This window comes from Falco peregrinus, chromosome 16 (assembly GCF_023634155.1).
Source record: "Falco peregrinus isolate bFalPer1 chromosome 16, bFalPer1.pri, whole genome shotgun sequence".
Taxonomy (NCBI): domain Eukaryota; kingdom Metazoa; phylum Chordata; class Aves; order Falconiformes; family Falconidae; genus Falco; species Falco peregrinus.
In genome coordinates, this window is record NC_073736.1 from 6,278,957 (window position 1) to 6,304,937 (window position 25,981).

The 25,981-nt window shown below is 50.2% G+C and overlaps 1 protein-coding gene across 1 annotated transcript in view; it reads right to left on the minus strand.

The window, feature by feature from the left end:
* Window positions 1–25,981, minus strand: part of PLXNA2 (plexin A2) — a 179,386-nt gene that overhangs the window by 145,912 nt on the left and 7,493 nt on the right. Inside the window, exons 2-3 of the mRNA XM_055819918.1 lie at window positions 10,899–12,155; window positions 9,077–9,259 (exon numbers count right to left, since the gene is read on the minus strand). Of these exons, the coding sequence (XP_055675893.1) occupies window positions 9,077–9,259; window positions 10,899–12,086 (1,371 nt within the window). The 5' untranslated portion in view covers window positions 12,087–12,155. The remainder of the gene's footprint in view (window positions 1–9,076; window positions 9,260–10,898; window positions 12,156–25,981) is intronic.

A 25,981-nucleotide genomic window follows, 5' to 3' on the forward strand; every position in this document is an offset into this window, starting at 1 on the left:
TGGACTAACGCTAATATAGAGACTGGCCGCATCCAATCCACGCCTGTCTGGCACATCCATAAATATCGGGCAGACGTTCAGGTGATGGATTTGCCTTCCCAAACCATGCTGTATTTTACAGCCCTGCTAATGCTGTCGTTGCCCTGGCCGGCAGCAAAAAGCAACCGTAACAACAATGGGTAGTAAACTTGATTGTGGGATTGAGGGAATATTAAAGGCTGCATCAGTCAGATGCACAAGGGAAAGCCTAATGGCAAGTCCCATCACAAACCCTGGCGGTACTGCTTTTGCATGGCATTACACTCCACGACTGTCCCCAAATCCCAACCTTTTTGCAGCAGCAGCAGCAGCAGCTCGGGGCTGTGCCAGCACGCTGGACTGTTCCTGCACATTCCCCCGCCTCTCCCAGCATGTTTGTGTTTTCCACATTCCTTTTTTTGCCTCAAGGAGGCATTTATAGAAGCAACATAGCATGGGCTTCTCACAGTATTTCTTGCCACCCAGGGATTTAAGATCTTACAAATGGACCAAAACCCATGTTATTTTGACCTCTGAGGATTTTAAAAGCCTGCAGAAAAAAAAATAAAAATATATATATAGTAAAGAAAGCATGAACTTCTTGAGTCATGAGTAGAAAGGCAAGAGTCTGACACTGCCCTACCCCCCAAAAACCAGCAACATCCAGAACACAGCAACTTCTTCAGATTTATACTCAGAGGAAAGCAGGGAACAGTCAGAAAACCTAATGTGAATTCACAAAATAGTTTGGTGTTTCCTGATAGTTTCCACCAAGGTTACTTCAAGAAGAAATGCATTACTGAACTAGAGGAAAATGTAGCTCTGCTTCTAGCATGAAACGGAGGAGGAATAACTTCTGCCTCACTTCATGCTCATAAAGGAAACAATACCTCTTCTTATACAGGCTGTGGGGATTCATTATCTAAATTCTAAATATGTTAACAAAAAAAAGAAAAACCACACTTATGTGCACAAGGGGGAAAAACAGTCTTTTTGGTAACTATGTCCCAGCAGTTACTTTGGTAACTAGTCCCAAAATACATGGACCGATGCACCTCCCAGCTCCCTTTGCCCTCACAGGTGCTGCTCCCAGCTTTATTCCTGCCTGCACGAGAACTCCAAGAGCACTGGGGAAGGCGAGACACGAGACATTGTTCTGGTTTGAACCTAAGGGTATGCACCAAGAGACTTCACGTCAAACCTCCCAGGACTTTGCCAGTGCTGAGGGCGGTGCAGGAGCAGGAGGCAGATGCTGCAGGGAAAGCGCAGTGGCGTGTGGAGCCACAGGGCGCTCCTGCTCCTTTCCCAAGAGCAGGAAACCTCCTGCGAGGATCACCAGCAGGACAGGATCACCAGCAGAACTCGTCCTACGCTTGTGGTGTTTAACAATCAACAAGAGCTTCTGACAGGGGGTGCCAGGACCAAACCCCAGCGATCAGTATACACAAAGAGTTCTTTGAGAGAAACCCCTTTCAGCACGTAGAGCCCCTTGCCTCTGGGGTGCTGGTTGTTGCCAGAAGAGCTGGTGAGATCTCTGCTGAGCCCTGCGGAGAAGGACTTGGACCTACTGGTAGATGAAAAGCTGGACGTGAGCAGGCAATGTGTGCTCACAGCCCAGAAAGCCAACTGTGCCTGGGCTGCATCACAAGCAGCGTGGCCCCCAGCTCAAGGATGGTGATTCTCCTCCTCTACTCCGCCCTGGTGAGACCCCACCTGCGGCACTGCGTCCACCTGTGGGGTCCTCAGCACAGGAGTGGGTCCAGAGGAGGGCCACACAAATGGTCACAGGGATGAAACACCTCTGCTATGAGGAAAGGCTGAAAGAGTTGGGGGTTCTTCAGCCTGGAGAAGAGAAGGCTCCAGGGAGACCTTGTTGCGGCCTTTCAGTACTTGAAGGCGGCTTATAAGAAAGATGAGGACAGACTTTTTAGTAGGGCCTGTTGTGATAAGACAAGGGGTAATGGTTTTAAACTAAAAGAGATTAGATTTATATTAGATATAAGATTTTTTTTTTACGATGAGGGTGGTGAGGTGCTGGCACAGGTTGCCCAGAGCGGTGGGAGATGCCCCATCCCTGGACACACTCAAGGTCAGGTTGGATGGGGCTCTGAGCAACCTGATGTCGTTGGAGATCTCACTGCTCATGGCAGGGCGGGGTGGACTAGATGACCTTTAATGATCCCTTCCAACCCAACTACTCCGCAATCTCTCAGGCAGGCTGTTTTTCATGCATAAAGCCATCCAGCCACTTGCAGCCTTTACTAGCTCCACTTCATTTAGAAACGAATAAAACGTAATTGTTGCACTCCAAAAATTTCAAGCTGATTTTTCAAGGTGCGTGAACCTGAGTGAGAACCAGAGTCATCGCCATCTCGTACGCCAAGAAACAGATTAAAGCAGACTCTGAGCCCACCTGGCTCCATTTCGCATACATTGCACTTCCTGAACACCTGCCCCTTCGCTCTCCAGCAGCTATAAAAAACATGCCAGCTCCTCTTTTTTTCTTATTTTACTTGCTCTGCCAGGCAACAGATAACAGAACTAGTGAAGTAATGTTGGGAGAGGAGGAGGCCAATTTCATGCCTTTAAGAGGTGGTAGGGACGTTCCTGAACTGCTCAAAACCAGAGTCTAGAGGGACCTGGCAGCTCTGCCCCTTCCCCAGCCCTGAAACGCGCACGCCAGCACTCTCCTTTGGCTTCAGCCACTTTTCACATTCCCTCGCAGAAATACCAATTAATAAGCACGATTCCAACTTCTGGCTACTAACAGTAAGAAATGTAAGGGACCATCGGGCGCCTGGGGCACACATTTCTGGGATCACAGATTGACAGCACCCTTTTTACACAGATGGAAGCAAAGAGGAATTACTGTCTGAGGCTGGAAAATCCTTGTTTATCCCACCTTCGCTGACCACACCAGAGCAAATCACCAGCAATACAGTACCAAATAAATATCCCCTTATTTCACGTCCTAGGGCAAGAAACGGAGACTAGTTTCTCAGACCTTTCAATTAAACAACTTCTTCAGTCAAGCAAGAATCATCTGCCATCTTACACCCTTTCTGGGACACAGAGGTCTGCGCTCCGAGGGCGATGGATGGATCACTGAGTCAGCAAAGCACCGACCTTACAACCTATAGCTAGAACTGGGCACCTCCTTCGGAAGGTGTCTGCAAAGGGATGATTTTCATCTGCTCAATAACAGCCTGATGTCCTCTTGGCTTCTCTACACACTGACGCAACAGACTTTTTTTCCTAAAGTGCTACGGAATGTGTGAGGGGGCGATAATTAAGGATAAATTAAAAGGATGAGATAACCATCCATAGAATGAAGTCAGATAAGGACAGGTTCAGACGTATATTTCATTGTGAAAGATCTATTTTATTCCCACTAATGGAACAAATTAAATCAGCCAAGCTGAATAAAACTATCACATACCAAGATGTAACAACACACTTAAAGTTCGCCTTTCCCCTGAGTGCGTAATCCCATCAGTTATCATCGTCCCTTGCAAAGAGGAGGTTTGCCTTCTTGAAAGCAAGGACAGACATTACGCATCGTGCATCCAGGAATTCAACAGGTAAACAGGAGTGAGCTTCCAGTCATGAAAACTAGTTACAGCACTAGGTATTTTTCTGTAGCACTTCTCCTGCAGACAGATCCCCAGCAGCTCTTCACGGGTGACCTTGCATGCCAGTATCAATTCAAGCCATGTACAGCGCAGCTGCCATTGGGACAGCGCGTTACCGGCGTTCGGAACAGTGTCTGACGCCCATTTATCCAGGAGGATCAGGTGCGAATTGAGATGCACACACTATCCTTCACCTCGGGGCATCTGAAATAACCAAACCTGGGTCCTTGCCTGTAGCACCGAAGTTTACACTGAAGCCAGACAATGCCGAGCGCTTTCAGCTTCCTTTGTAGACGCAATCCCTGGATGCCGAGCCCATCCCTCAGCCCTCACCTGGAGAGCTCTAATAAATACAGCAGCACCAAAAAACATACCCAACACCTCTGAGCGCCTTCAAGTGCATAGATCAAAGCCTTATTGCCACTGGAGCAACTCAGTGCTGGGTGAAAACCACGTACAACGTCACCATTACTGCTTTTCCCTGGGAACCATTGCATGCACCACCCAGGAGCGTACCCAGCTCTCACGAGCACAGGCAAGGGATGGCAAAGCTGCAGGCTCCCACTGCAGGAACTGCCTTTTTCCTACAGCAGGCATAAACAGCATGATGGTAAAATAATACATAGACAGTGCACTGTCAGACACAGAAGAGACATTTATTTATTCTTGATCACAAACAATGTCCTCCATTGACAAGCTGAATGAAGGGCACTTCACTGATTTATTAGATCTAATAAGAAACAGACCTCTTGGGATGAAATACAAGATTGATTTTTAGTGGTGAGCCATGCTGCTATCCCAGCCACTGTGCTCAGCCTGATGAGATGAAACCAGGCATGTACAGGGACAGAGAGAGTTGAAACAGCATTGGGCAGGAGAAATAAATGGAAAGATTTGCACAAGGAAGGGGAGATGGGATGGAAACAAGGCTTGCAATAGCAGCCCTTCAGACTGAGGGTTACTCTCTTCCTGCAATGCTCCTCTCTCCCACTAAGCCTATATATCTTAGAAGAGCAGCAAACTACTTGGAAGTTTAAGGGCGACTCCTGTACGGTTCTTGGGAAACCTCTACCATGTCAGACCCTTCCCATACATCTGCCTTTCAGAGGGGCCCCTCTAATTATAGCAAGTACAATTTTCACATCTGTCTCAGCATCTACCAGGCAAACCACATTAGCTGAGTTCCGTGGATGCCGTTTTCCATCAGGAAAAAGACAACTAGCACAGCAGTGCTTAGCTTGAGGCCCTATTAATAGCAGTCCTAATTATATGGCTGCAAATTTAATTCATAGCAATGATTAGTGTCAAAATCAAAGGCATCACACATCAATATTGATGGAATTGTATGAAGTCCATAAACAGAACAAGCAAGCTGACACATCTCCCCCCAGCAGTTAGTTGCTGTTAACTGTTACATTAATGTCTCTTCTAATTTTGCTCGATGAAAATTGTTTTACTGCAGAAATCCACGACTATGAATGATTACATCTCTAACATGATCCCTTTCCCCCTTCCTCCCCTGGCCACAGAGCTGAGATGCTTTGGAAGGAGAGCTGGACCACCAAGCTGCACAGCAAACTGCATCCCATGTACCTGTACTTCATCCGAAAGGTCACAGCATCATCAGCACATTTGCTTTTCACCCACTTAGAGAAAACTGCTGAGGAACAGTGGTTCTAAAAAGCAGCGGGCTGCCAAGGAGCAGGGGGTGGGGGGGGGTGGGGGGGGGTGGGGAGCTGCGGGTGCAGCTATTTCGCGCAGGACATGCACCCAGCCCGCCGTGATGCCCCTGCCCGAGGCATGCCTCACGTGCGGGTGGGTTGCAGTGAGGGGCAGTGGGCCGGCCCAGCCACTGCTATGTGAGAGAATTCCTCCTCCATCACTGCTTTTAATGGAAAATAGATCCACCGAGTCACCCTTCTCCCTTCGATGGTTACGGAGGACAGACAAAGCACAACCCTGTGTCACCAGCTGCGCGAGGAGCTGCTGACCAGCCCCAGCAGGTACAAGCACCCCCCTCTGCCCTGAACTCAAACCCTGACCCCAGCAAACGCTCTGGTTCCCTGCAGGAAGGATGCCAAGTTCATTGTCAACTGACTTATCTGATATTATCGACTTATTTGTCGGCAGCTCTGGTACCAACACCCCTCCAGTGCAGCCTGGCTACACCAAACATGCAGCCGGGCTGTGCGGACTCCGCGGGTGACCTGTCCAGGCTGCCCATATCAGCTGGACCCTGCGGGGCTCTGAAAGGCACAAAGTGACCTGCCAGCCCTGCCGCAGGGCTCCATGCCACTCCCGAGCCCACAGAACACTTCTTCCTCTACATGTCAGTCCATGCTGGCAGCTGAAAGGAGCAGAAAGGGACTTCAAACGTGCCCAGGAACAGAAAAAGGGTAGAGCTAGACAACATGGGCTGCACCGAGGAGGGCAGGCAGCGAGGGATGCCTGGGCAGGCAGCGGCTTGGGGACCTTCAGCACTCAGCTCCTGCGGAGGAGAGGCTGAAGCAGCAGCAGCAGCTCTCCCAGGGAGCGTGGCAGGAGGCAGTTAGGTGAATAGCTAATGGGAAGAAGGACATCAGTGAGATAACACAGCATTTTCGGTAACGAATTCTCACTGGGGAAACACAGACAAATTTAAAATATTTCAGAACTGACTCTCTAACTTCTTTCCTCCAGCTACACTGAACTGTCTCCTTTGAAACCCCAGACAGAGCCATCAGCTTGCTTCCAAAGTAAATCAACAGCTGTGGGAAAGGGAATAGGTGTGACATAGCTTTCAGACACTAATTGTGTAGGTAGATATGCAAGGTGGTGAGCTGGAGGAGATAAGGCTCTATCTGTAAATCTCTGGCACTTACAGAGGTGCATACATTTTTACCATCCTTATTTCACGTAAGGGGAAGAGCAGATAGGGAAACGTTTACAGTCCTGAGCACTCGCTGACTTAGAGACGAGTCTGGTCTTGGAACACACACAAAAACTGGAGGACAAGCTGAGAACTTCCCACTGGGTCTGCAATGCCTCCTCTGCAGCCAGAGCCCCGAGAGCCCCACAGGTCAGTGCAAAGCTGCTTCCTATGCTTCACGTGGCCTCTCTTAGGCCATGTAAAAACTAATCCCACCTGTCAAATGAGGAAAAATTTATTAAAGGTGTGGACAGGATTGCGCACGAGAGAACAACATCATCCTCAGCCCCACGCAGCGGAGGGTGGGACAGCGATCCCTGCAGCTCAGGACACCAGGAGGCATGGGTCTCATCAGCTGCAGACACCTCTGAGAGATGTTAAATCAGGGGGGTTGGCAGATGCCAGGAAAGCCTGACTGTAGCAAATGCCTAGAACGAATTTGCTGAGAGATGAACCAGTTTTCTTCAAGCCTGGTTACCACCAGCTCAAGCAGCAGGTGAAGGACTCCCCGCAGCCCTCTCTCTGGGCAGTGAGGTGGACGGGTGGGAATAGATGAACTCTGCATCAAAAAGGTAAGCATTCAGTAGAATAGCACAAGGAATGAAACCTTGTCGGACAGACTGCTTCTTCAGTAATCCTACATAATTCAGGGGACGGGACAGTAAATACCTACTGTGCAGGCAACAAGCTGTTTGTTTTAACTGCCTCCAAATGAGGGACCTCCCCTACCCCTCCCCCCCCAAAAGACTGCACACAGCAAGTACCAGGCTGCATGGCTGCCTTGAAGCTTGCTAGCATATGCATTTGCAATATGCTGAGGTGCCTCTTCCATCCATTTAGCTACAAAAATCCCGGCGCTCCCATGTGCCACAGTGGGGGGGCTGGCAGGGAGGAGAGGGGCTCTGCTTACAAGCCCACTCTCCCCCACATTCAAAATTGCCCCACTGACACTCGAGAGGCACCAGGGAGGCACCTAATTTACTACTACTCAGCACTTGTAAAGTGCTGAATGAATATTAATGAACTGATGTAATTAAAATGATGCAGACATTCAAGTGTAGTATCTGCCTGTCCTTGTATCTTCCTGGATAGATGAGGAAGAAATTCCCTGCTGCTTAAGGACACAAAAAAATTAACAGCCTGCTGTTGATTATGTTTGTTAACTCTTTCCCTGGTACCACGAAGCAGAGTCTGCATTTAGCAGGTTCACCTAATGCTGCCATGTATATTTTAGGTTAATTTGAAGGATCTCAGCTTTCCAGAGCAGCATCTCTAAGGCTGGTTTTGCTGGAGCTGGATCAGACTTCTGCACCCACTGATGGAGGAGCTGGCTTCCAGTTGCAGCTCCAACTCTGAGGACCAACAAGGGACCTTACACACCTCTGCTCACGCACCTCCAGGCCATTCCCACACTCGTTTTAAATACGGAACCCCCGAGAAAGGACTAGTGAGGACCACAACAGATGTATGGCTGGGCCTGACCAGCCTTTGTGCCCTGCTCACTGAAGAGCATTCAGAGCCCTCGGGGTGGGATCCCAGTTGGACTCCAAAATCCTGTGCTGCGGGAGGAAACCAGGGAAAGCATCTCTTTGCCCTGGGCAACTAGCCCCTGCCTTTGTGATGCAGAGAGTGAGGAGTGTTATCTTCCAGGACCCATCAATCACCCAACTGTCAGAGGGAAGAGCAGGAGGTAAGAGGCAGGGGGAAGCAGTAGGACTTTGCCTGGAGGCTTGGTTTCCAAAAGCAGCCAAGTTAACCCATTCCTATCTCTCCGTGACCAAACATCCTGCCACCACCAGCAATTCTGCCATCACCAAAAGCTTTCTCACTCACTTCCACAACTTGCAGAAGGACTGCTGGGAAACAACTTAAAACTATCGCAAGATTTCCATCAGTGTGTCAAAAAGGAGGAAAGATCTGAGACCTTGGATACAACTTGCTGAGGTTCACTCGTACTCAGAAGTTGCACTTGTCTCTGATCAGATCGGCCCTGATAATTTCTGCGTCAGCCCCACAAACACACACACCGTAGTTCACTCAAAATGCAAGAAACCCAGACAAACAACGGTAATGCTTCAATATACAGGCAGACTGGGACCTGTATTACTCTGCCGCAGAAGAGGGTCGCTGGCTGGAGGCACGGGAAGGTGCCCTCAGCCCATGCAAGGGGATGCTCTGGAGTGTGATGCCACAGAGAGATGGGAACTGTGTGGCCTCATTTGGTCCCTTTTCCAGAACCACGCAGCAGTTTCTGCTTCACTTTTCCCTAGGCTGGGCACTTCTCTGCTTCAAAAGAAGCTGCAGCAACCACTCTGTACTAACAGCGCTGACAGATGAACTTGGTCTCACCAATGCAAAGCTCTCTGTGACGCAAACCCTGTGATTTTTGCTCCTGACTGGCTCCCAGTTTCATGCTGGGAAACATCTGTAACACACAGCAGCAGCTACACACATCAGAGCCTCCTGAGAGAAATGAAAATTAGAACCTGGCTCTCCAAAGTCATGGAAATAAGCTTACCTTCTTCAGCTTGCCAGTCTTAGTCCCCACGAACACCACGCTGTAGCCGTTGTAGACGTAGGACGCAACAGAAGTCATCCGGTCCCGGCTTGAGGTGAAGAGGGTCACTCCGTCCACCGGTGTCGAGCCTCCCAGGGGCTGGTTGATGTCAAGCCCACAGAAATTGTCATCGATGGGGACTGGCTGGAAAGACGAGGTTTGGGGTAGCCGTGAGTGAAACGCAGAGCGCAGGGCAGCCCCACGCACTGGGGCTCACACGGAGGGGAGCTGGCGGTGCTGACAGCAGGGTGGGAGCCACCAACACGTCACCCCCTGCCCAGGGACCTTGCCCGCTTCAGCCACCTTCCTCAGTGGCTTGCTCCCTTCACTGCCTGAGGCCAAGACACTCGGCAGCTGCTGCAAAATGTGTTTGGACAGGGCTGAGAAGGAATCCTACCTCCAATAGACACTTCCACTCATTTCCTAAATCTACAAGGTCTCTCATGGGTTTAGCCCTGCTGCATGGCCTTGCAGAAACATCCTCCTCCACTCACTTCATGTCCTCTTGACCCAGTTTCCAGAGATGCCGAGTAGTATGAGCAGAGAGATGCTCAGCATCCCCACATCTGCACAGGCTTCCCTTGAAGGCCACACAAGCCCTGTGAGAGCTCGCAGCAGCGCTAGCACGGCAGCGCATGGTGTGGGACGGGCTCAGGTCAGCCATCAGCCAGAGGACAGCTGGACACGGCTGATCCCATGCCACGAGGGAGGCGAGGACACTGCTGTGCACTCCTGTCTGGAGTAGCCACCTCTCTGGCACAAACAGCCCAGCTCCAGGACAGAGACAAAACTGCTCTCTGTGATCAGGGGGCTGGTGGAAAGCATCAGCCTGGCTGCCCTGGAAAGGTGGGTGAGCACACAGGGAAAGGCTCTGGGAGCATAAACCACCTGAGTGCAAAGTAGGAAGATGCACTCCTGCTCCTTCCACCACCCAGCTGTGCACTCTCCTACAAACCACCTCTCTGTGCCTCAGTTTCCTTTCTGCGGCACAGGGAACGTGGATGCTGGCTTCTCCCTAGAACGCCACTTGCCACGAACGAGGGAAAATCATTCTGCTGACAGCTAAGGGTTATTAAGCTGTATTAGCCGAGATCACTCAAGTGAGTTCCTACACGGCATAGGCAGCAGGGTGGTGACATGGGTTGCCACCCGCCATCACACTGACTGCGATCCACATATTTTCCACAAGGGACATTAACTACCAAACGCTCAGGCCCATTTAGTTGTAACTATGATGGGATGACTCTCCCCTGTGCAAGCCAGCACTCAAGCTTCTCTTTGCTTTCCTTCTTTCATTTCATTTAACCCATGTTTATTTCTTCCCAGCAGCCAAACTTAATAAGCCTGGCAAAAGAAGGCCCCAGAGATTCCCAAGCCAGGAACAACCTGCATGTGAATCAAGATTAAAGAAATCAGCTGAATAAAAATACAAAAGACACAACTGTCATTTGTATTTATCTTGTTAGTTTGTTGATACCACCCTCGTGCTCTGGGAGGAGCGAGAGCCTTCCTCCAGCTTCCAGAGCCCCAGGCTGGGAACAGCAAACACCTTCAGCAAACTGCACGCCTTCATTTATCTGCCTTAATGCTACCCCTTCCTTTCACTGTCACCGCCAACTGTCTGATAAGAACATGAGTTAAAGGGGAAAAGGACTACTGTGTCTCTTCTGTGTTCAGGGAAACTGAGGCACAGAAAGATCAATCTTATTCTGCCAGCTCGTGTTCCATAGGGCCAGGCACTGATACCGGCTCGTGAGGGCTACCACGGCCCGAGCATCCTTACCGCTTTAGTGCACTGGACGTCTTTGCCCAGCAGCCAGTTGAGCTCCAGGTTGCCTTCCCCCTGGTAGCAGGACTGCAGGCGGTCCTTGATCTGAGCATTGACGGTGCGAATGGGGAAGACGCAGAGCGCAGAGTCGTCGGGTGGCTGATGGTACTGCTTCTGCCCCTTGGAGAAAATGGCAAAGAGGACATCCTCCTGGGCCGTGATGTTGAGGGACTTGGCCAGCACATCTCCTGGCTTGGAGAGGTACGCTGCTTGCAGGAGGCGGTACTCCGTGTCCCCCTTGACGCAGCCAAAGGGTAGAGACACGTAGGAGTGGAACTTGGGGTCATCTTTGCAGAGACGGACGATGCGAGACGTGTAAAAGAGGTCGCTGGCGGAGTTGATGGAGACACCCTCTGGGGTCTCTGGCTGGACAGTCAAAAAATAGACAAAGTTGCCACTGGCAAAACCATAGATGTAGAAGATGTCAAAGTGCGAAACAAGGGCCAAGGTATCTGAGGGGATTTTGATGAGGGATGAGACGAAGTCACTGTGGAGCTCATAATCCAACATTGCTGATGACTCTGGATCCCGGGGAAGCTTGCGGCTGGAGAGGGTGGGGAAATAATCCTGCTTCCCATCCACTGCCGTGCCGATGAAGAGCTTCCCATCTTCACCTTCCGAACGCACGATCACACCGTACATTGTGCCCGTCTTGTTGACACTGGAGAGGTAGTGCTCCTTTTTGTGCGAGGGCTCCACCAAGATGAAGAGGTCGTCCAGGCGCAGCAGCTTGCAGACCCCCTGGTAGAGGCTGCCGCAGGCCAGCAGCCGGTTCTCAGAGTAGTCAATGATCAGCAGCTTGTTGACGTTGTTGGTGAGGGTGAGGATCTCGCTGCAAGGCTGGACGATGAGGGGTGGGTAGCAGGATTTATTGTCCTCCTCAGGACCAGTTTTATGAGCCACCAAAATAGTCAGGTTACCTGAAAGCTTGTAAACCCTGTTGATAGCTCCGACATAGACTGCCCCGGTGCCTTGGTGGACAGTCAAGTGGTTGAACGTCCAGTCCCGGTTCTCAGAGTGGAAAGTGCTGAACAAGGTGTTGCTGGACACATTTCGGGAGAGCGATGCCAGGAAAAGACACAGCAAAGCCACCGACCAGCCATCAGAGTCCGGTACCCGAGGCCAGTTCTTCCTCTGATCCATCCTGGGAAAGGCAAACTTTGTGCTCCCCGCGCACGTGCTGTGTGACCCAGCAACGTCCCTCACATGGTTCTGGGAAAGGAGAAGAAACACACGGAGCAAAGGATTAGATCCAGTGCGTCCTGCAGATAAAATTCAAAGGAGGCTTTCTAATTACACAACCCTTGAGATAAAGGAAGGATGTTTCTAAGCCCAACAAGAATTAAGCAGGACTCCTAACTTACTGGTAAACAGTTCAAGCTTGAGGTTTTGCCACTTGGTTCAGCCTCTGCGTGTTAATTTGTTATGTGGTTTAGCTGTTTATAATGTACTCTGCTCAGCCACGGGAGGGGATAATCAGCTTCAGCCCAAGACAAAGCCCGCAGCTCACACACCCAACCATCAATCTGCAATCTTGGCTAAAAGGATACCTCCTGCAGGGTATGTTGTTGGAAGCAACAGAGGAAATAAGAGGTGTTTTCTACCTTTAAATCCTCTATTTCATTTGGAAACCTGAGGAAGAAGTCTCATGCAGGCAAGTTCATTGAGCACATACACACCAAAGCCGCCAGCATCTCCCCTCCACCCCTCCCCAGAGCCAGAAGAACTCCTGCAGGTGCTTTTCAGGCAGAACCTCCTTGCAGCCTTCACGAGGTGCTTTACTGCTGGAAAAGCAGCTGTCACCAGCATGGGGACACACGGTCAGACCTGCAGCTGAGCGCTGCCAGCAGCACCACGGGCAGGGGACAGACTGGGAGCCTCGGACAAATTTCCTGCTCTAACAGAACTCGCAGGTGATGGTTGAAGCCTACACAAAGCAACAGCTGGGAAACTGGGTCCAGAAGACCTAATGCCAAAGAAATTGCCCATACGCCCTTCCCGATAGCATTACATGTAAGTCAGAAGTAGGGTCGCCTTCAATGGGCGTGTTTTCACCCGCACAGACAAGGCAAGGCAAGACACGAGCTGGAGACCTCTGGCCAAAATCTGTGTAGAAACAAGGCATGAAAGCCAGGCGTGTTTGGTTGGGGTTTTTTGTTTCTGTTGTTTCTTTTGTTTCTGTGGGTGCTCCCAAAGCACCTAGACCTCATGGAGGCCTGAGGGACAGCTGGAGCCCTGCTGGCCCCTGGCCCCATCCTCCCTGCTCATGCAGGAGGCTGTCAGGCCGAGTTAGGAATCACGAGGTTGGAATTTCCTTAGGAAGCGGGTGTTCACCTCAGAGACACATCGCCTGCGTGAGGCATGTTGACACCAGAGCTTTCCACCCGCCCTTCCGGACAGCGTGCACACAGTAGCTGTTGAAGAGGACCCTTGTAACCCTCTGTCTGCTCCACCTCATCACCCAGAACCTCTGCTAAGGTGGCAGACTCCCCTAGCAAAACCATGAACTTTAAAGACAATCAGAATCCATGCATTTCCATGTCTGTCTCATCTGAGGAGGGTCTGGCTTGGATCATCCCACGCAGGAGGTATCAGCTCAGTTCCCAGCTCAGCCCCAGACTTTCAGCATCACCTTGGGCTACCACAAAGCGGCTGGAAGCGATGCCAGACAAGCACCCTGCAAGGCAGCAAGGACCTGGCTCAGCAGAGCTGCTCAGAGTAGCTGTGGGGCCAGCAGAACAACGCTCTGAGGTGGGCACCATGTCAGGGCTCCGAAAACATCCCTGCACAGGGGCTCTGCACCTCCCTTGTCACCAGAGACCTGCCTAGAGGTCACTGGATTATCTCTCATCCTTGTTATCATCTCTAGACCTGACCGTGACTTGTACTAGTGGCTTGACCTCAGTCTTGCTCAGCGCCACAGATGTGTCTGACTGCCCAGACTCAGAAAAGCATTGCAAAGTTCTCCTTTATCCCAAATTATGATTCCTTACACGCTCCAGGCTGGATGATCAAAGGAACCATTTCAGCCCGCCCTGGGGAGAGATGTCCTCTACCACCTCACGGCACCGCAGGGTCACACCAGCCCTGGGAGGAGGCTGAGGCTGAGTCACCTTCCACCCGCCCTCTCTGCACCAAAGTCCCACCACGGCCATGCAAGCCCCAGGCGTGCACACCAGGGAGAAACCTGCGCAGACTTGACACTCCTGCCTGCCCTGTGCGAAACACAGGAGGCTGCTCCCGAGCACAGCCCAGGCTGGCTGTCCTCACCTGCGGCCAGCCACCGCTTTGATTGATGCTGATCTCCCTTTTGGTATTTAAAATAATTCACACTGCTGAAAACCTCCACTGAGCTCATAAGCGAGTGTCACCGAATGGCCGCTCTTTAGGCTTGTTAACGCCGGGGAGCGGAGACGGGTGTTTCTGAAAGGTGACAAAGGAGCTCTGTCCCTGGGCTGCACGTCTTGGTGTCACTGACAAGACAGGAGAAAGAGAGCGGTAATGGGTTTCTCATTCTGCTTAGGGATACGTTTCCCCGGCTGCTTGCTTCTTATTTCCAGTCTCTTAATTTTCACCTTTGGCTGAAGCGGTTTCTCTCTCTCCCAGCTAGGACGCAGACCCTGCTGCATTCTGATTGTTGTTTGGATTGCTGTGGCAGAAAACAGCTGCCTGCGCTGCGGACCTGAACATGCCACCACAGCACCGGGGTGACCTCGCCGGCTCTTCTCATTAAATTTCCCACCCAAACATCCCACCCAAAACTATTCTCTGAATCCAGAATAAAGATTTGTTGTTGTGCCAAACATTCATTGTGCCAAAAGGGCACAAATCAAACAGTTCCTGAGCATCTGCTCAGAGGAAGGCTCTCCATGCTGCCCACCCACGTGAGGGCTGCTGGTGACCTGCGGTGGGCACCGATGATCTGATATGGCCACAAGGATCTCAGAGCAGGTTTGCTCTTGGGTAATGTGGCAGTGCAGCCCGAGCCACCAAGAAGTCCACGCGTGTCACTGGTGGGGAGATGCCAGCCAGCAGCGCGGTGCCTTCTCATAAACACGCAGGGAACCCCGCGCCACGGAGGAGGCCGAGAGGAGCCCAGAAAAGCTGGCACGAGAGCTGCAGATACAGGAGCCCTGTGGAGCCATCGAGTCAGTGACAGAGCACCTCCAGATCAATGCACAAGAAGCCTCCAGCACCAGGGTACCCCAGGCAAGCGCTCAGCCGTGGCCACCCAACTGCCCTTGCTGTGGGGAGGGCACAGAGAAGGCAGCCTCTGCCCAGGGCAGCACAGGGGGGCTCTCCTCCGAGGCCAAAGTATCCCTCACTAACAGGAGCCCCAAAATGAAGCCTACCTCAGTTTCTCCTTCCCCGAGAAGGAGAGATGCTTCTGGGGCAGAGGGCTCTGGGTCAGGAGGAGTCCAGAAAGAGAAGGAGGTTCTACAGGGAATGGGGAGGCTCCACTGTAAAGCTCAGCAGCGCACGACAGTTTTCCTGCTCAGCAGCTTTCCGATTTTTAGAAAAGCTGTTCCATTGCAAAGTGAGACAAGAACAGCGCAAGCTAGAAATTAATGACTTTAAATAATTAAATTTTACGTACAAATATATGTATGAGACATGGCAGCTCTTCACTCAGCCCATAGCAGTTTTCTCTTTCCCGGAGCCAGTGCAAAAGCCGGAGCCAGGCTGGAGCTGCTGTGCAGCAGAGCTGTCAGCTGAAGCCAAACTTCTATGCGGTGCCTTACAGTGAAGGTTTTGCAGGATATTTGTGAACAGCCACTGCCAAAGGCAAGAGGGATCATCCAGGAAGAAGAATCTGCATTTTCAAACATTATTTGAAGATGACAGAGCATGGCCATGAGCTGGCAACCTACTGAAATGAGCCAAGGGATGATGATCCATCCCTGGCTCTGCGTCACCCCACTGCCCAGGGGTCAGGGTGGGCAGGAGGGGGGGGGACACGGGGGTGCAGAACACAGATGAAGCAGTGCTCAGTGATACAGCTACCAACCACCAGCAGAAACCCAGCGCATGTCCTATGGGGGACTGTGGGGACGGCTGGGTACAGCTGGGGAGGTAAACGCCAGGGAACCAGGACAGTGGGTGATTTTAAGTCTGATACTTAATACTATTTGACCATTAATTTTTCCTATTATTTTGGAAGCAAATTTAAAATGTGGCCTTAAAAGCAATCTGAAGCTATTAGTAACGCAAGGTGAAAGAGAGAGTAAATTCAGGGACACAATATAAACCCAAGCAGCTGAAAGGCCTCAATTAGGCTGAAAGGAGTTATCTGGTATTTAAATAATTATTAGATTGAAGGAATAATCACAGGTCTGAGCCAATTTTTTTCCCCCACTGTCATCCTAATGGAGACTATAATATTATTATTCAAATGCCCATGATTCTTATTGAGGGGGGAAGAAAAAAGGGCTCATTTAATCTCCATGCGACAGGGCTTCAGGAGGCCCGATTAGTCATTTCTCTTATTTCAGCTGTCACTCACTCACGGGCACCACAGTTTGTCATTAGTGGTACTTTATGCACACCAAAAAAAAAAAAAAAAAAAAAAAAAAAAAGAGGGAGATAAAAAGGAAAATTAAAGCAAAACCAAAAAGAGAATCTCCCGTGGAAAATGACGGATCAAAGGAACAATTTTGATGTCACCAGTGTGGCAGCTGCATTTGCAGTATCTTTTCTTTTGGGGTAGGGTTGGTCTCATGAGCAGTGATTTATCCACAGCCCCATGCCAGCACCGCTGTGCCCTCACCCATCATCTACGCTCCAGCGTGTCTTGCGCTCCTGGGACACTCCATCCCCTCTGGAGGAGACAGCAACTACAGCCCTGGCACCTCCGAGACACAGCAAACTCATCCCCACCGACACCAGCATCCCCACCAATGCCATCCCAGCTCTCAGCATCCCAGTGCCATGTGCCTTTCCCAGGCTGCCCCGGCATGGCTCCCAGCCCAGAGGCCACTGAGGTCCCCAACCACCCCACGAAGGGGGAGCAGAGCAGGCAATAAAACCCACCACGTTTTTTTCTCCTAAGGCCACATGGGTTTGGGGACTTGCCTCATAGAATGAAGCCTCCTGAGAAATAACGGAGCTTGTGGGGAGCAGGACAATGGGCCCGTGATTGCTTTCTAAGCTGGAGGTGGATTCTGCCTTTTTTGCTTTTTATAGTCAAATAAGATTCATTGCTGCGAGGCCAGGAGCAGGGAGACAGGCTGGCTCGGCTGCTGACCTCCCCCTGCAGGTCACCAGGCTGTCAAAAATCCCCCAGAATTATCAAAAGGGTCACCAAAAGGGCAGGCTACACTATATAAACCAAAATACAAGAACAAACCATTTGGAACAACCTCACCCTTGCATCAGCCTGACCCTTTCTCTTTGCATTGGCTCCATATCGCGTCTGCCAACTGGAACAAGGAAAAAAAGCTGAGAGTTTGGCCATTTCTTCGGAACCAGTGAGAACACGCATGCTGGGTCTGCATCCCTCCTGGAGCCCATCGGGAATTTTTCAGAGAAACCTTTCCAACCATCAATGCTGCCATAGTGATTTATGCTGTTTGAAGAAGTGATATTCAGGACACATTTGTCAGCTATGGAGGAAGACCTTACAATAATTAACAGGGGTTTGTTTTGGTTTACACAGACAAAAGCTCTGAGCCAAACTGTCTGATCTAAGCATCTCTGAGCTATGGGATGTTTCCAGCCCAGATCGGAGGTCTCGGTCTCAGTCCTGCCTCCTTGGCCAAGCCACTGCAGCCAGATGAGCCCAGCGCTGCCGAATCCCCCCTTACCCAGCAGAAACCTGCATGTCCCCTCACACAAATCCCTTCCCTGCTCTCAATGTCTTTGCCTTTCTCCAACAAGGGAAGCCCTGGCACGTTGCAGCCCTGAGCAGAGGATTTTCCCTGCTGTCCTGCAGCTGAGAGCCTCAGCACCCATCGCACACGGCAGCAGCCATGCCGAGGAAGACAAGTGCAGCAACGGAGCGTTTTAAACCCAGGTAGCATGCGACAGCCAGCTCCATCCTTCGCTTCAGAGTTCGACACCAACTGAAGTTACTGGCAGCTTGACATCAAGTAATTACAGGTTTGTAATACAAAGCAATGAGGAGGGCTCTTAGTGCCTTTTCTTTTTGTCTTTAGAATATTTAGACTTTTAACAACAATAAAAGCAAGTTTAAATCACCAGCGAGGTGCTTGGCATCAGGTCTGAGGTCTCTACAGAGGTTACTGAACCACAGGGATGACAAATTGCAAGCCTTTCCTACAGGATAACGTGCAGCACCAAACCCTTGGGGTCTGGGGCTGAAAACCACCTTTATGCCTCACCCATCTGCTTCGCTGTCCCTTGGCAGCGCCTGTCCCCGCTCTGGGGGCTGTGCTGGCAGCCGCAGGCGGGACGCACCGGGAGCTGTGTCCCCACTTCCCCGGAGCTGCTTATTCACAAGGATGGTATTTCACAGGCCTGTCAGCTTTCTGAGAAAGAGTTAAGAGGGCAAAATACAGTATTGTGACTATTGCTTCCTCCAGCCCTGGGACAAGGAAGAGGAGGGGAAGAACAAAACCCAGCCATGAAAAGGCATTTCCCTGATAACAAACATGATTGCATGAATTATGCACAAAATTTGTTCATATTGTCCAGACTTCAGATACTGTTTGTACAATGCATACCGGATAAGCCACCTCTCCCCCTCATCTCCCCCTTGAACACACACATGTCAACAGGTCTGGAGTAAAGGGAAACAGAAAATCCCAGCGAGAGATCTGCTGTGAGCCCCATCTTTGCAACTGCATTTTGGAGAGCACGGCACGGCACCCCGACCTGACGTTCCTCCTGGCTTGGTCCCAGACTTGGACAAGCGGTGTTACTCAGCCTCAGTTGTTCTGCCTGTGAAATGGAGATAATGCTTTCATACATGAGGCACTTGGATGTTCGATGCATACATGATGCACTTTGATGGAAAACTCAGAAGGGAGTTACTAGGAATAAAGCACTGTAGTAAAGTACGCGTAAGGGACTGGTTTAGCGCTTCTTGGTGCGTCTGTGCTCATAAACTCTTTGATCAGAGATTGTTCAGCAGAGCAGAGCTGCTCTCCCCTGACACTGGTGACAAGCAAGCCTAGGCACGGCTACCTCTTGACCCCCAAGGAAGCTGAAGCATCCCTGCCACACAGCAAGGAGGCATTTCTTTGATAAAATCATCACTGTCTCCAAGGGAGCACTGGCTCCTCTGGCAAATCTAAAGCAGGACCGCAGCTGTGGCTTCAGCACAGCTTACACCCAGCTGTGCAGTGCAGCTGGAGACATTTAACCCACCAACCCCAAAAGATGTCCAGAAAAATTCATAATCAACCAAGGACACCTAGGTGGCAGAAATTAGACACCTTTTTCTTTCCCTGTGCTGATACTTGACACCTGCTATCTGAGAAACCACAGCTGGCAGCTATTGAGCTTTAAGTACACTGCTGCGAAATAGCTTATAAATTACCTTGCATCAAGAGAGGTGCTGGGAAAAGAGGACTTTATTCACCATGCAGTCCCCGAGGACAGACCCAAGGCTGGCGACAACACAATGCACCGGAGCACGGAGCAGAACAGACCCTTATTTTCCTGGTTGCCTTGAAGTATGATACAAAGGGAAAATTTAACACTTCTTCAGTTTCATAGCTGCTTTATTCAAGTTTTGGGAAGTCTCAGTTTCATTCAAACCTGTGTAAACAGGTCACTGGCTTTGGATAACATTAAATCATAAAAGTTTGCGGCCAGAAAGCTGCGATTCTCTAATCCACTCTCCTGCTACACAGACCAGCTATAATCATCATTCAAGAGACATTTCTCTAACTGTCCTTAAGGACCTCCAGAAAGAGTCCACCACCCCTCCAGGCAATCCAGGTCAGCATGTCCCTTAGAAAGCGCTGCTTCTAGTTTCTTACCCGAGTCCTGACAGACTGGGGTTTATCCGCCCCTCTTCACTGGTGCACCTGAACATCATTTGATTATTCATGGACTTTATTCCCAACAAAACAGAATTTAATGGATGGTGACCTTAGGTGCAAGCAGATTAAATGATTTGCCCAAGGCTAGTCAAAAGGTCCCAGTGGCAAAGCTAGGAGTTTTATCTCCTGAGCCTCAGCCCAGCACTGTCTCCCCAGGTGACATCCAGCTGCAGTTTATTACAAGAGAATATTACAGTGCAGCACGAGGGAAGATCACAGAGCGGCCACCGAACTGGAGGAGAAAAATAAGCAGCAGCTTCTCCTGGCCTCACTCCAAGTGCACCACAGGCAAGTGAAGAACCCCAGCTTCAAATTAAATGGGTCCCCAGCCACTCCATTAAACAGAAATCCTGAAACAGAAATCCTTTGGCTGTGCCAGCCCTGTACAGTGAGTGGTGTTCGTTATCCCCAACACTCCCTACGGCAGCCAGATGTATTTACACAGTAACCACAGTGCTGTTACCTAAGTAAACCAGGAAATTGTACATTTGTTAAAATTAGGTTCTGAGATGCTGAATCCCCAACTGTGCAGCTATAGATTTCCCTCAGCCAGCAGCACTGAAATTAAGAGGACACCACTGCCTGTGTGCACATTTAGGCATGTTCCCCCATCCAAGAGGTATTTACTGGTTATGATGCTCCACGCCACTCCAGAACGGGATTATCTTTTGAGATTATGAGCAATAACCACCAAGTTACCTACACAACCGCAGGCCATCGCGCTGTCCATCACTGTGCCTTCCTCATCACACTGGGAGGGTAGGGATGGTACGGCACCAAACCGGGGCAGGAGCCATCCCGATGGGAAGTGGAAGAACATGTGAAGGGAGAGATTCGTCTCTGCTACGTGACTGCTTCACTCCAAATCTCAGCTGACACTCACGATGCTGGCAGTCCCACCCCAGAAGCAGAAGAAATTATCCTCCAGGCACCACCGTGGGATCACGAGGATTTGGGAAGGCAGAACACAACTGCAAAAAGCCCTTAAATTAACAACAAAACCGAAGCAGACAGGTTGGTGCAGGAGAGAGCCACACAGCACTGAAGAACCCTTCAGGGGCCATTAACCAGCCCTCGTCTGGCCTGTCTTAGTGGAAGGATGTGCTATGAACTGCAATCGACACCAGCTTTATCAGCGATGAGAAGGAAGTGCCTTTACCTCTCAAAGCCTCTTGGCACAGGGCTGCCTGCCCTTTTAAGTGCATCACTGGGATGCTTGATGGAGTTTTGGAAAGTGTTTTGAGGTGCCTGAAGCCTGGGAAATGTAACCTATCTCCATTGCCTGCCCAGTCTGCTTCACCGAGCGTGACAAGCAGTGGCCATCGCAGAGCTCGCAGCCACGCGGACAGCGGCTGGTTGCTGGTAGGGTCCCAGCATACTGGTCTTGTGCATCGGTGCCTGGGGGGGTCCCAGTGCTGGCAGTCAGGTACCCCCAGCCTCATGTTCTGAGCTCTAGCCAAGGACCCCAAGGGCTGGAGCCATCTCATCTCCGTCCCACCATCAGCTGAACATCATCTCCTCTCCTACAGCATTTGGACATCAACGTCTACTCAAGAAAGTGGCTTCTTCCCACTGATCTGCTCCATGCTCCTCTGCCCTGCTTTTCAATTTCAGAGCTCTGGCAGATCACTGATTAATTCAAGCCTGTTTAATAACCCTTCTGTTTAGATGAAACAAGCTGTCTTGTTTTCTTTATTTTTAACACTAACTCTTGTTTCTCTGCTAAGGATCTTTCTGTCATTTAAAAATTTCTCTTTTTCTCTCCAACCAAACTGATAATAGGATGGAGAAAGCATCTGCTTACTTCCATGTCTGACATTAGCCAGGAGTTACAGCATAAGGCTACAGAGGGACTGGACACCTTGATGGCTTAGAGGTCCCAAAAGCCTGAACTTGTCTTGCAAAATCATCAGCTATGCAAACCCCTGCACAGCTCAGACCACAGTGCCAAAGCCAGGCACCGTGGGGCCAGCTCCAGACAACATGGGTGAGAGGAAAGGAGACGTGAGAGCTGCAGCACCCAAACTCCTCATGCAGTTCATCTGCAAGAAGGCTCACTGAGCTTCTGCACCCTGTCACGGGTGGGAAACGTGCCTTAGAAAACCTCAAAGCTGTTAGACGGCTGCAAGCTGTGCCCCACGCTGTGCCCCCGGGGCAGCAATTGATTGGCAATGGTCAGGCAGACGCGGAGCCCAGCAGCTGCTCCCACCACCACAGCCTGGCCCCTCACCGGCCCCCAGCTTCATTTGCCATCACCTGCTCTCCCATGGCAAAACCTCTCACCCCGGAGGGTTTTGAGGCATCAGCTGGTTTGCAGTGTGACCGCTGCCCAGCAGAGCCTCCTCCCTCCCCACCCCCTGCCCTGTCCCGGCTGCGACCCCCAAGTGCTGTGCACAAAGAATAACAGACACACAGGGACCCGGCTCCCGATGGGAATGAGTTGGAGCCTCTCAGCTGTCTCCTGCCTCTTTGAATTTCAAAGCTGCACTTGTCTGTTGAGCAACTGAGTCATTTCCTTCCTATATCCAGCCTATCGGACTAGGTCCAGCAGTGCCCGGAAAACAATAAATCCTTCAAGGACTTGTAAGGCCGTATTTCACAGGAATGCAGCAAGCCTGCCTGCTTGGAGAGCTCCTCGCACACCCTTTAATTCAACACTCCCCCGTGGAAGCTGTCTTGCCCTGGCCCCAGTCCCATCCCATCCCATCCCAGCAGCGGTTCCCATCCTGGCTGCTCCCACCTCCCAGGGCAGCACTGCAGAAGCCCAACCGTGGACCAGCACTTGCAACCCACACCTTGAGGACACCACCTCATCACCCCCGACCAGATGCACTACCGAGGGGATGATGGGTTGAGAACTGACGATGAAATTTCCTTGATTCCATAAAACTTACAGAGGATCTAGGAGGGAGAGAAGCTACAGCTGAATTTGTTGCAGGACTTCACCGATACCTTGGCAGAAAAGAGAGGCTGCAGCTGCAGAGGAGTTTGCTCTACATAATACAGCGGAGCAAAGCAACGCGTGAGAACCAGTGCAGGTTGTAAGCATATATTCAGCTGGTTCCATTTTATAAGTGTCTCCTTTACAACCACGAATTGGTCTTCCAGATCCACAAAACACTTCTAGCAAGCTCACGAGGATTGTGGGGGGCAAAGACAAAATTCAATGATTTGAGCTACCCGTGGCCTGAAGGCTGCAGAACTTCCACTGAAACCACAGGGTTGAGGTGCCTGGTCAAAACAAAACCCTCCTGAATTTGAGTTTTCATGCAGCTCTAAGGAAAACTGGTGCATTTTCCAGGATCACTTCAGTGCTGCTTCCATTGTCTTTTTAAGATGCCAGAAGCAAAGCCCAACTGACTCGTGTTAAGATTCATAATACCGTTAATCAAATGATCCCGCACACGTGAGAAATGGCTAAAGCAGATAGTCTGGCAAAGTATCATGTTTCTAATGGAAATTTGCAGAAAACGTAACAGGAATTGTCAGGGATGAACAAATGAGTCAATATTTTGCCTTTTCTCAGGTTGAAATTCGCACTGTTTGTGGGAAAACAACTTTTTTTTTTTTTTTTTTTTAAGTCTTGGAAGGAGAAGGAAGTTAAGCCAAAATTCTTTGGTTTTCAATAGGTCTTTGCAGCTCACGTAAAGGACAGTGTGAGGGCAGGCGCCAGCAGGGAAGTTGAGCTGCCCAAGCCCTGTGCCAGCAGGACTCGCACCCAGCGAGACGGTGCCTTTATACTTAAAGGTAAATTAGATATTATACGAAGAATAGGATTGACACATGGCTCATTGCGTACAAGTCTGCAAGGAAGTGAATGGTTAAAAAACAAACCTTATTGCTGATTTCACACTCAGAAGTGAAAAACTGTCTGCAAAGCCAGTCCAGTCCCACCTTACTTGTCACTCCTGAGGTTAAGCCTCCCACTGACCCAGTACCCTGGGCAGGGCTTATTTTTTAAAAAACAAGTTATACAACATCCTTGGATGTCCTTAAAACAGCCTCTGCTTTTGTTTCTGTCTGTGAATTTGTTCTAGCACTTCTCAGCTCAGCCCAAGACAAGTTGTGGCCACCTCCACGTCAGAAAATTTATTTGGTGGAACCGATGGAACAGATTTGGCCCTGTCACACAATTTATGCCTTGAAAAGCCACGTTATGCAAGCACTTGTACCGGCACCTTATTATATCCCAGTGGACAAGCAAAGGGGCTCCTGCCTCTTTCTTCCAGTGAACTCTGGAGTGCTTCCCCATGCTCCTTGGTTGCTATGAGATTTTTAAAGGCAGTCTAAACCCCGTTACCACCAAATGGGCCTTTAACACAATTCCTGCTCCATCAGGCTCCTCTTCTGCCAGTGGAGCCAAACGCAGGGCTCATCAGTGCTACTGCAATTAACTCCTTGCAAACTGCAGAGGAAACTTTACAACAGCTAGGAGAGAAATAGCCTGTGGTGAAAGTTTTGCTGCTGCATCATATCTCAGCCAAATAGATGACTTACTGTGGATGTTTTTCATCTGGCCCTTCCAGCCTCTGTAACGCAATGGATGATGCCTCCGTCATGTTAAATTGATTTGGAAATACAGAGGGGCAGGCATCAAAGGTCAGAATTTTTAGAAGGTTTAGGACAAACACAGAAGCATTTCTCATGCCAAGCTGGACCTTGAGAAGCTTTTACTCCCAATTTACTTACTCCAGATTTTAGTAGGAACTTTCCCCACACTCTAAGTACATAAGCAGCATCTTTGGAAAACACTCAATTCACAACACACAGACTTGGGGGAAAAAAATGAAGAAAACCCAGCCCTCACCTAGCAACCTTGCCTCGGGCTGCCCTACATCTCCCAGAGTCAACGGCTAAACGAAGGAAAGGATTTAAGCATTTTCATTCTTACTTGCACCTTACTCTCAGCATCGACAAGAAAATGAAGACAGCGGAAGAAATGTTTGGGGTGTGCAGCTGGACAGGCAGTTTGTATCTATAGATATTGACAGACCACTGCTCCCCTGTGCTCATGTGAATTTTGATAAAGCACGCCTACCGCATCCACACAGTCACTCCTCAAAACCCAGGATAACCGAGACGCCTGGAGCACGCAGACTCACCCCCCGCTGTCCCCTGAACCACACAGAATAACTGGGAACAGCTTGGCAGGAGCAGATTTCTGACTTGAGGTTTGCTGCTGGGACCTCCCTGTGCTCCTACACCAAGTCCAAGCTGCAACACCCCAACCACTCTTGGCCCCTCTCGACATCCAGAAGGGCAGGACCTCCCATGTTTTACCTTCAGCACAGATTTAAACCCGGCAAGATGGCAAATCTGCAGCATAAGAATAATGTAGCCAGTTAGGAAACCTACAGGCATGCTCCCTTTTCCTCCCCACCCCACCTCTTCGCACTTCCATTAAAGATGAAAAGGAAATTCACAGGCGTTTGTTGGTTTTTTTTTGTGGTTTGTTTGTGGGTTTTTTGGTTTTGTTTAAATAACATTACAGGCTGTGACATAAACCAGCAAAGACAGGAAATATGATCATGAGGGCAGCGCTCCATCCTCTGCTCCTGTCACTGCGACTTTTGGGGGACTTGGCAAATGAATGAGTAGAGGAGACAGCCTGTGTGTTTTATGGAGTTGAACTGTAACATCCCTGTTAAGCAGCCAACTTACCATTTCTGTGCTCTGACATCAATAAATCTACCCAGCCACAGGGAACAAAGCTCTTCACATGAACTGGCTACACATGAATCCCTCGTATTTGGCTACCTGGGCAAGCAACCAGCCCGCTGTGGTCTGCCGCACTTACTGCTGCTCTTGTAATATTCTCCAAGAGGTGGGAAATAGCCTGTTTCAGTAAGGTGACTTGGGAGGTTTTAACCCTGCTACCGACCCATGCACATTCACTACAACACCTGCTTTTCCAACAGCCAATTCCCAGAATCTCAGCTTCCCACTCCCGGGGGGAAAAACGGCCACTTTGGGCTATAAAAAAAACCTTGACAAGGCAAACTCTAAAAGCCCAGCAATCAAGAAGCAAAT